This window comes from Fulmarus glacialis, unplaced genomic scaffold (genome assembly GCF_000690835.1).
Source record: "Fulmarus glacialis isolate BGI_N327 unplaced genomic scaffold, ASM69083v1 scaffold35204, whole genome shotgun sequence".
Taxonomy (NCBI): domain Eukaryota; kingdom Metazoa; phylum Chordata; class Aves; order Procellariiformes; family Procellariidae; genus Fulmarus; species Fulmarus glacialis.
In genome coordinates, this window is record NW_009210497.1 from 9,410 (window position 1) to 21,040 (window position 11,631).

Genomic DNA, 11,631 nt, shown 5'->3' on the forward strand with positions numbered 1-11,631 from the left:
GATACTGCAGACATTGAAGATGCGGAGGCTAAAGTATGAGGCACTTAAAGTTCACTTTTTACAAGGCTTTATTTTACTGCTTTAAAGATTTAGAAGCTGACTCTCCTTTTTTAAAGGGAAGTCTGAATTTAGAAGCTTTGTTCAGTATCGTGGACTTTGCTGTGTGTGAAAGGGCCAAGCCCTTACAGCCTAGGGGTTAAACACCAGGAGTCTGAAGCTGAGAGTCTCAACTCCGGGTCTTTCATGGGAGTGTAAGGAGATTAAATGCCAAATCCATGTCAGAGTTTAGGATTTTAGGGGTCTGTTCGCTGAGGCTACTTTGAAAACTCTTAGGAGCCTGTGGATCCATTGACTGTTGAGTCCAGCAAAGATCTGATAATGCAGAGACAGGTCCTTGATGTAAAGTTGGAGGACTGCTTTTTCCTGAGTAGGAGAGCTGGACTCCATCTCTCGTGGTCATTCTCCCTGGAGAGTTCATGGAACCCTTCTGCCTATGTCAAATAAGGCTGAATGCAGAGGTGACGGTGCAGTGTACGTGGCACAAACGTTTCTTGTCAGACGGCAGCGAGGAGGGGTTGGGGCAGGACTGAGCTCGCTTTTGGAGTACAGGGAAAGCACTAAGAAGCTTGTAACAACTTAGTGTTTGCACCCTTGGTGATTGATAAGTTAGGACCCTTGACATTTGAGGGAACGGAATCTTCGTTAATCTTCACTCATGTCATGTAGATCATCTACTTGGATGGATTTGCATCATAGCCAGCTGCAGGGCAACCTGTCCCCAAAACAGTCAGTAAGTATTTTCCCTTTGAGTTTATAAGAGAATTTAAGGGGAAAAGGCAGGGAACAACCTTTAGTTTCCTGGTATTGGGTGTTGCTTCATTTCTGTACTTCTGTGCTACCCCAGATACTGAGTGCCCCTGAAAGGAAGCGAGTCTTGTTGAGAGGCTCTTTACAGCTCAAAGGAGCAGTCGGACCTGTATGGGTTAGTTGGCATTTCGTGGTCTACTGTGGTTATCAGGACCTGAGATTGGAAAAATGACTTGAAATATACAATTGGAATGTACACGTGCATGAATTGTTATATTCCTGGTGGAGCGAGACTGTAGTGTGTTCTATAAATCAAAGGTAGGGATTAAAAAATGCTGCTCGGAGAACTGGAATGCAGCATACCAAAAGCAAAGCGAGCCCGAGGATCAGAGGGACTTTCCTAGAGCTTGGCAACAGAGCACATCGGTACTCGGCTCACGTTCGAGGGTGGGTGAGGCAGGTGGAAGGAGCAGCGAGCTCAGCTAGTCAGGGCGAAATGGGGGTCTCGTGGGGAATAGGATACTTAGAGCAGAGGAGCGGTAGCTTTTCAGCCTGCAAAATGAACAAGAAGAAAGTAAAGCGCTAGATGTTGTAAAGCCTGCGTGAAGAAGCAAGCAACTGTATTTTGACAGGAGCCAAGGGACACTGGGCAGCAAGTCAGAATATATGTTCAGCTTTTCAGAATAGAGCACAACTTGTGAGAAGACCATTTCTCCAAGCCTAATTACTGTATTTTCTTATTCTGTCAACTGTGGTGTCCAAAAATCAAAGGTTTGCCGTTTTTTTCCTTTGAGTAATGTAAGTTTCTATAAACATTTGCCTTTATACTTCTAGAATTAAATTGATAGCATGTGTAAGGAAGATCAATCAGTTACCACTTTGGAGAAGAAAAAAAATCTACTTGCTGCTGCAGTGAGAATTCCTCCATTTTCCAGCTTTTATTCTTCTCTCCTCCTCATGTAGGAGTATTTCAATGGTTATCCTATTCTCTCCGGTGTATTTTGTATTATAAAATAATTTTGCACTATTAAAGAGCAAGCCAGTTAGTGTTACTGTGTTAGCTGTTTTAACTATGTTTTTTTACCCAGTCCAAGCCTGAATCTTGGGCTTTGCTAGCATTTTTCCTGTTCTAATTTGGACAGCCAGGCACGTTTCACCTGGGAAGGCAGATACACTGTATTTTCCTTCAATTTGTTAGCTATTCCTTGTCATCTGAGTGTGAGCTGTGTCAGGAGTTTTCATCTTTATTCCTTCAGCATAGAAGAGACTGCTATACGTATTTAAATTCAGTTGGTTTAACTTAACCTGTTGGATATGAAATTGCAAGAGGGGAGAAACAACAGTTGGAAGCTGACATTGATCTTGGCTAGAAAGCAAAAACAGTACAGCCTCTGCACGGTGCCAGTGTGTCCAAGAGACACGGGGCTCCCTCCTGCTGGAAGCCAGCCCTTACGTTGTTTGCAAGAGAATAGCTCACGCTTCAGCGGCTGGCTGCATGTGTGATTTCTCCCACCAGCTGTTTGAGATGGTTACAAAACCTTAGGGCAAATGTTCTGAAAACTTCCTCTGGGGCTTGAAGCCTCTCCAGTGTCAAGAGAACCTATAGAGTGGGTATAGCTTAGCATGCACCTGGCTCACACTCTGAGCTTAGCAGAAGAGGCAAGGTGATGAGTGTACATCTTCCAATCTTACTAAGATCGTCTGTTTAGCTTGAGGCCCAAACCGTGTCACTTCTCAGTTCTGTGACATTTGGACAGCACTTTCCGGAACACTTGAGGGTGAGAAGGATACTCTGAATTCCAAACTTCGTAACTATATTTTCCTCTAATTCTTGTTATTAGGAGATGTAATCTCTAGTGATAAGAGTTCAGAAGTCAGAGTTACTGAAATCCCTTTCTGATGAAATACCATTTTCCCTTTCTTCAGAAGACAGAGACACCCCTGTCTGACAAAAAAAGAATGAAGAGATGCCAGTGAATATACAACGTATACCTTAACTCAGGTAATTTAATTTGATCAAACAAAAAAAGTCAAAATTTGAGTTTGATGTAAGTTTAATCTGAACAAATTGATTTAAAAATACAGTATAAATAATTCTTAACTTATATAAAACTTGATTAAGAATTCATTTTTTGTTTTTTTTTTTTTTTTTTACTAACTTTACAAAAGAGCATTATTGAACATAGGAGCAAGACATTTTAACTATGGCCTTTTTGTTAAGACATAAAATATGTACACACTCACAGTACTTTTTGTGCAAAATACGTACTGACTGATAGACTGTACCTTCCTGTACAAAGACAATTTCAGCTTACTTTGCATAGCAGAAAAGCAACACAAAAAACACTAGATACATAACTTTGTTGCTGTAATACTTCAGGTAAGCCTTTTGGAAAAATTATTAGACATTAACTTGCTCATTAAGAGCCAGTTTTAATTCTAAAGCATTAATTAAGGCTATTCCAGTATTGAGGTCTTGCCAATACGTGTCCAAAACACACATTGTCCATCATACAATCCAAGATGTGTGCAGTGTGTTACCAGTAATTATGCCTGCTAACACATTCAGCAATTTGATATCCCAAAATTAGTCTTCTGAGACTTCAAGTTTTCGTTGAGGAATATACAGAGTTCCTTGAGAGATTCTGTCAGTACCATCTGAATTTGCAGATACTGAAGATACTGTGTTCGGCCCTCCTGGTGTGCGGAAAAAAACTTCTGTAACTGTCTGGGGCTCTTGGGGTTCCTTTGGAACACAAGGCTAAAGAGAAGAGAGAAAGTTACTTTCATTTAAGGGGAAAGAAAAAAAAAAGTGAATTCTGGTTTTAGGTTTCTGCAGGATGTTAGCAAACTAATTTTTTTTTTCCTGAAATTTAAAAACTTAACAACTCTTTACTGAGAATAATATACCTGTATTCCTTGATATATCCATTAGAAAAAAAAATATCAACTAAATAAAAATCTGGTTCCTCTAATCCCCTCCTATCTCCTTTTTTAATACAAAGAGATCTTAGGCAATACAGTATTACACAAAATATACAGACAAACTTCCTGTGGAAAAAAATACTCTTTTAAAATCTGCTACAATCCCATCCTATTTAAAAAAAGCTAACATTAAATGCAAGAACGTGAGAGTAGATTAGGAGAGTAACGAGAAGGAAAGATAGAGTAACAAATGGACAATTTGCTAATAAGTGTCACTTCAGATCTATGCAAAATCCTCCCTCTAAAACAGTTGTGTCTTCACACCTTGTCATCTTCCAGCTGCCTCCATTTCCACAACAAATAAGATACTTGTTCTTCCTTTCTAACCTCTCAATTATATTGTACTTACGCTAGCCTTCGCTGCCAGCTCTTTGTGGGCAGTGCTGATTTGTAAAGATAAAAAACCTGTTCATTTAAAAATTTTACCTCCTGTAAAGGAATTACTGCACTATACTTCCCACTCAACCCACCACAGTCAAGAAGCTGCAATATATTTTTACTTACCTTCTCCTCTTGCAAGTTCACGTTGTCTGAGCTACGGCTAACATTTTCTAGTTGTGAAGAGACCGGCATGTGCTGAGGAACGGGATTTGCAGGAACTTGCACACCAGCAGGTATCAGTCCTACATGTTGCAGTGTAAAGTTCAGAACGGAAGAACTTGGATTTTGGGCAGAACTGGTATTGCTTGAATTGAGACAGGAGTTGCTCAGTACAGGTGCAGCAGCTATAGAAGTTGGTGACAGCATTATATTCAAGGGTGTTATATGAAAAGCAGGAAAAAAAATTCAGATGCTGTCACTGGAATGACGCCTGAAACAGAAAAATCAAATGTTGAAGGGGATTAAAAATTGAGACTCAAGCCATTGCGTTGTGATTTTGTTATCTCAGTAGGATGAATCTGGCCCACAACGCTTTAAGTCAGACAACTGTACGCCTATTTTATTTAATACTCACCGGCAATGGGTGAGCTGTAGGTAGTGTGCTGTAGTGAACACATCCCAGCTTTCTCTTTGTCAGAAAAGCCTGCCTTGTTGCCATGGGTGCACTGAGTAAGAGGAATAAGATAGCCAGATGGAAAGAAAGTCTGAAAAAGAAGAAGACAATACACCTTTACTCCAAACATGTAGTAAACAAAAATGAAGTTTTCCTCCAAAGTTGCATCCCCCTTGCCTTGTTCTTATTCTTTATCCTCCATATCCCAAGGATCTTATATTCCATGCCTGTACTACCTTCTGTCTGAAATTAGACAGAACCGATTCAAGGACACGCTCTTTAAAGTAAGACTGCCCTACTGTGCAGAAGTCAGCTGGTTCCATCTCCAGCTGATATCCTCAGTGAGGAACTGGAAATCCATCTAGGATTAACACAGTACAATTAGACTACACAAAAGAGAAATCCTGACACTGAATTTTTTTTTTTTTGGAAAAAACACCTGGACCCAGTAATCATCATGTCACCTTATTCATAGATTGTGTTTTTCATAAGACAAATACTGGAAGACAATCCTTTTGCATTTACAAGTTCTGTTTTTGTCAACAGAACTGTTCTTTATTCAGGTCTCTACAGTAGTAAGTCTTAACTGCAGAATACCAAATTTTACTGATGAAGAGAGTTTCATGTGATTGTGTTGTAAATCAAAATATTTGAGACTAAATGTACACAAAGGACTGGGGATGTAAGGGATCTCAACATTGCCTTCATCTGCTTAGTCTTAGTTGTGATCTTCATCCCAATTGAAGCCTGAAAGTCACTTACTGCAGAAATAGAAATCCTACATTCCTACAAAATAAGGTTTTAAAAGCACACTAAAAATAATGCAACCAAAGACAATCTATGTATGTGTCGTTCATTATAGTTTTGTTTCTTTTGCAAAGACTTCAAGACCCCAGGTAATGGCAAGATGCGCTGTGGTGTCTGACAAAGCTTACCTCATGAGCAGGAAGAAAGTCACTTACTGCAGAAATAGAAATCCTACATTCCTACAAAATAAGGTTTTAAAAGCACACTAAAAATAATGCAACCAAAGACAATCTATGTATGTGTCGTTCATTATAGTTTTGTTTCTTTTGCAAAGACTTCAAGACCCCAGGTAATGGCAAGATGCGCTGTGGTGTCTGACAAAGCTTACCTCATGAGCAGGAATGGCAAAGTTTAGTTTTGATTTTGTCGTCATCTTCTGGAATATCTTCTCTTTTACACTGGTCATAGCAACTTGCCGTGTTTTGATCTAATGTTTTGGTTTTGTTCCATCTCTCTTCCTGGAAATTGTCTATTTCGTGATTCATTTGTGAGCTATTGGAAGGTGGTCTTTCATTTTTAATGGATTCTCCCTTTAAAAAAAGTATGTACAAAAACAAAGGCAGACTTCGTAAGACTTAACATTCTCAATTACAGCTCTACAATAATATTTATACATTTTAAAAATTAGGAAAGCAACGTTTCTCCTTTCTCCAGAATCCCAAGTTTGTGCTATAAAACCTTCTAGTCAATAAGCCAACTAGTTCCATGTTATCCCCTCTTGCCCCTTCACAGCTAGTGGATGTTTGACACCACACGTTGTCACAACATGCTGATAACACTTCACGACTGTTTTGGCAAGCACAATTTAAAGCAGCCTAATAATTTACAGAGACACTAAAACATTCAGCAACTGAGGAGTAGAAAGCAATCCAGACCCAGTTTCTCCATATCCATCAAGTGTATCTGAACCTCTTATTCTCTTCATGTGCTGTATTATTATGCCTACAACAATCCAACATTAACAGTGTACAACGTTGGATAGACATATTCAGAAGGTACCGGGATTTTGGGACATTGCCTGTCCAGCGACTTTTATGTGTCCACTTTCCCTCCTAACACCTCTAAAGCCAAGAATGAATGCCAGCAAGATGAGCAACCTGAACTACTCCAGAATCATTGTATAAATAGGTAAGTCTTGGCATAATGTTTTGGGAGTTGTTTTATTTTGACTAACACCTGTACACTTTGACACGTCTTCTTGGAAATAAATATTTGGAGGGGGAAGAGAGGGGAACAAGGAGAAAAATACAGCCTGATCCTAGGTTGGCCTTTCAAAGATATGTGTTATATTGCATGCTATATATTCTGCCTGATGCTTTGCAAATACCAGCAAGATTATGTGATATTTGAGAGATAGATAGATAGATAGATAGGGGTGTGTGTGTGTGTAAACAAACAAAAAACAGCCCCCCAAACATCAGCAAGCACAACAAATGAACGTCATCCCTTCAAGCATAATGTTATTTAAAATGCCTACACACACTGGTAGGCTCTTAAATCACTTTGAAAATGAGTAGGTGGCAACATCATTAAGCTATAAAACGGCATTTTAAAAATAACTTAACTTACCAGAGGAGTATCAAGGCTTTCTTCATCACTTCTATACCTTTTAATTAAATTATTCTCTTGTAATGCTTGTGATCTTTTAAGGCATCGCTGTGATGAAGTTTCTGATTTTATAGTCGGTCTTTCTTTAGCTGTCAAGGGCTTTGTTGGATCATCTGTAGCTATCTGATTGTCCCCTTCCTCAGTGGTTATTTTATTTAATACTTTTGAATTAATACTCTTAATTCCAGTTACATTAGCACACGGTAGAGGCTGCAACATGAAACTTGGGCTGTATGTTGTCACAGTGTGGGCTTGGGAAGGATGCAGATATATTGCATATGAAACACCAGAATGAGTATGAGGTAGTATTACTGGTGGGACTGAACTGTGGCTTGGAGGACAGACACCGAGTGGCTGTGTGAGAGCTGCCTGCTGAGAGGGTGCTGCGGTGCGAGGAGGTTCGCGCTTGGGGACTACCTCAGGTGAGGACAGATTACATTCCAAAGCAGATCTTGACAATTTCATTTTCATCTCTTTTGCTTTCCTTAAAAAAAAAAACAAAACAAAACAAACAAAAAAGCCCAAACATATTTTAATACCTTAGTGCAGAAATGAATGCCCTGACAAATTACTTTCTGCAATACAAAGACTTAACTTGAACTTGCACTTCTCAATCCACTAAACAGAAAATAAGTGAAAAAAATAGCCTGCAGTATCAGGGGTTACCAGTTTTTGCAGGCTCTTGCCCAACTCAAACTAAGCACAGCTTTAACTTAATGGCCAGTGACAAAATAAAGCTTCTTGCCTTAACACTTGTGCAAACTTACTTTGATTGTCCTTCCAGCTGATGTTTAGCGATTGCTGGAACCTGAGCCATTTTACTTGGGAAAGCTGATAAATTTTGATCAGTACCTGGTTGGAGGGGGAAGACAAAACAAAACTGTTAGTACATCAAATGTAGAAGTTAAATTTTGTCTTGAGGAGACTGCGTTATTTTATGTGGCATACACATTTAATGACAAAACACTAAGACTCCATGTTATCCTCAAACTGCAGCCCAGACTTGATTTGATCAATTGGATGATAGCTTACATCAAACAAATTTTAAAGCCTCAGCTCCATTTTTTTTCCCTCCGAAGATGATACCTAACAAGAACATGAACACTGATAGGTAATTTTCTGGCAATTTTATGCGATACAGAACTGCTTAGATAGTAAGATCTAAAGCATATTTTCCACAACAAACTAGGGTTAGAGCAGTTCACAGAGAAAGACAGAATATCCAGAGAATCAGCTATACCACACAAACAGAAGTTTGTAGCCAGTAAGACATCACACAAAGTCAAGAGTGATACGTAAAAAGGGATTTAGTAGTATTCTTAAACCAAAAATAGTAATATGCCACTCCTTGTGTATTTGGTGTGAACGAGGAGGCTAGAGTTGCCTACAGTGTGCTGAATTTGGTCCAGATCTCAATCAATGTATTTACTTTGCTGCAACTGCGCAAGCTGTGATTGGATTTGGTCCACCAAACTGGAAAGAGCTTCTACTAATTGCGGAGCTTACGAACCGAACACAGATCATTTTAGCTTTGTTTTCACTGCCAATCTTGTAAAGCCTCAAATTTACAGGCATCTTGTCTATTTTTGACAGTTCTTAAGACATGTTTGTTGTAAGCAGGCATACCCACATATCTGCATCTCCTCTGAGAAGATGGCAAGCCTGAACATTTAATGCAAGACTACATCTGAGTCAAAAACAAACTTAGAAAAAGATACGTACTTGCACTTATTTTAACTGGACTGGTCGGAGCAGATTGGATCTTTCTTCTGTCATTTTCTATACTTTTGACTAACTTTATTAGAGAAGGATGCCGAGTAAAGTTTTGCCTTCCTCTTGAAGGAAAAAGGTTTTTTGAACACTGCTCTTTGGAAGTGATGGATCCTGAAATAGGTGGGGGACAGGTTGTAGAAGTTGTTTCAAGTTTTGTATCTAAAAAGCAGGAAAAAACCAAAGAATAAATACATACCATATGCAGATTCAGTAATTAAAAGCAGTTCTTTGAGCCTGGCTTACAATTATTGAAGTATTAAGTAAAGACTTTCTGCTTAGTTTACTCTGTTTTTTGGTCAAAAAATTTCTAGCAGAGAAAACAAAGAAACAATCAAAATAATCAGCGGAACAAAAGGAAATGACACATACACTTACCCTGAATCTTTGGCAAGACCTCAGGTCCTGTCCATTTGAATGCTGGTTTTCTACCTCTCTCCTCTGTAACGTGAACTTTCTTGATAAGCTCAAGGCTACTGAGAACATTTGCTATGTCATAAAGTCTCCTAATTTTGGCTGAAATAAAATAAACAACTCTAAACTATAGCAATTCTGATTAACAAGTTAACATCCATCAAATTAAAAATGTTGTAATGCCCTTTTAGCAGCTAAAAGGAAAAACCTTTATAATTTTTTTAAAAGAAGTTTTGTGGAACAGGTATTTATACTATGAAATAACATATCTTATCACAATATAAAGCTTATATGTAAAATAGAATGACATACATACAGATCTAGAAAAGAAAATACTGCTAAGTATATTATGCTAAATACAGAAAAAAACATTTTCCAAACAAGTTAAGTTCTGTGCAATGGCCAAACCTGTACCAATACTGTACTGAAAATAAGTAGTTTAAAAGGCAGGTATGTACATGCAAGGGTGAATATGGGAACTAGGGGGAAGAGACACACAAAAATGCAACAGGATAATCATCCTGCACGTTCTTTACTGTGTTCAGCTTGAGCTATTAGGGAAAAGCTTTAGGCAGCAGTCAAATTACAAGTGACTTCTGGACTGCAAAGTGAATGTGCTTGGGCCAAAGCTTCTGCTGCTGAAAATTTTAAGTCTAGCAAGTCATGGAACTTGGGACTATGCTTCTTAACCAAGAACACGGTAAAACATGTGATACCTGAAATACAGACACATGGATGGAATGCCCTGATTATGCTTTTATTGCAAGATGGACATTACGGAGGAAGGAGAAAGAATGAAAACAAATAAAAAGCCCCTACCGAATACCCACCCACCCTCTCTATGTTGCCATGATGCAGTGGAAAGGAAATTATGAACTGAAACCAGCGAGGATCGGTTTTCTTTTTGCATAGATACAATTACATACAAAAAAGCAATGGAGTCTGTCTGGGCATCAAGGAAGGGTGTACTTTTCAATGAAACCCACAATTAATTCTTGATGCCTCAAGTGGACGCACATTTTTGATTATTATAGCTATACAGGCCTAGACCTAGAAGTACCTTTTCATTTGAATGCAGAGGAAGAGGAGGAAGTGTGCAAGGAACTGAGAGCAGGGTAAAAGAATGAAGAAATAATTGGCAGTTACAGCATTGGGTTTCACTTCCTCTCACGTGTAAGTCATTAATAGGATTTTTACAGAATTTCTTTAGATTTCCAACAAGTAATTAATATGACCAGAACACAGATTTGCATGATTCTGGGGCGTCTTTGATGAAATGATGCTGAAATCTTTGACAGACTGCTTGAGAAAAGAGAAATTGTTACCAATAAGCAGCCTTGTGACATTACTTCAGGACAGAGGATTTAATGGACTTTTTCTCTTATGTATGTGTTCATTATGTATCAATGCGCAATTGGGTCCCTGTTAAAAACTGTGCAAGGTGTTTAGTGAGTTTTTGGAGGCTTCAAATAAATTTATGGCAGGAAAAAGATGATGGTATTTTACCCTATATAAACTAATACTAGAATAGTTCATTGAACTTACACTTGATATTTTACTTACTTTTAAACTTGCTTTTATCTAAGTCTTCTAACTGGTCTTCTCCAATCAAGATTTTAGCAGCAACTTCAAGGCTTACTATTTGAGGAGTCGACACAAGAAACAGCATCACAAATTTCTGACTCATCACTCGTAAAGACTTGTCTTTCCTGCTATTTACTGATGCTGCAGCAGACAGGAGAAAGGATTAAAGTATTAAGTGGCACGCCAGCTACAAACATTTTTAAAAAACTGAAGAAATTTGTCAGTGACAATTGCTATAAGAACAAACACCACAGCAATTAGGCAGGGCTGATGTGGACTCCAGAATCATGTCTCTACATGGCAAGAATCAGATAATTAGGCGGATACCAAGTCTACTACAAAGAGAGAGTGCGATGTTTCCCCCTGTATACGTTTCCTATTGTCTGACACCTTGTACTCTTAAAGATGCTTAACTGCAGGTTATACAATATATTTAACAATGCTTAGTTAGCATTTCTTCCATGAATCAAACCTAAATTAAAAAATAAATTAATGGAGTAATTTATACTTTTGGCTTCTATAACATTCCATGGTTACAAATCCTGCAAATCGGATTGCATGTTGGCTATGTTTGATAGTTTCACCTGATTCCCCCTTCTTCTTGCACTGTAAAAACACAATACATGTGCAAGAATTGAATGAATAAGAGAACTGAAAGAGGG

The 11,631-nt window shown here is 38.5% G+C and overlaps 1 protein-coding gene across 1 annotated transcript in view; it reads right to left on the reverse strand.

Moving 5' to 3' along the window:
• Positions 1-3,394: 3,394 nt before the first annotated feature.
• E2F8 (E2F transcription factor 8) overlaps positions 3,395-11,631 on the reverse strand; it is a 10,650-nt gene continuing 2,413 nt past the window's right edge. Inside the window, 11 exon segments of the mRNA XM_009577193.1 lie at positions 3,395-3,568; positions 4,297-4,574; positions 4,577-4,603; positions 4,748-4,877; positions 5,922-5,943; positions 5,945-6,123; positions 7,163-7,685; positions 7,969-8,053; positions 8,924-9,133; positions 9,350-9,487; positions 10,949-11,110. Coding sequence (XP_009575488.1) covers positions 3,395-3,568; positions 4,297-4,574; positions 4,577-4,603; positions 4,748-4,877; positions 5,922-5,943; positions 5,945-6,123; positions 7,163-7,685; positions 7,969-8,053; positions 8,924-9,133; positions 9,350-9,487; positions 10,949-11,110 — 1,928 coding nt within the window.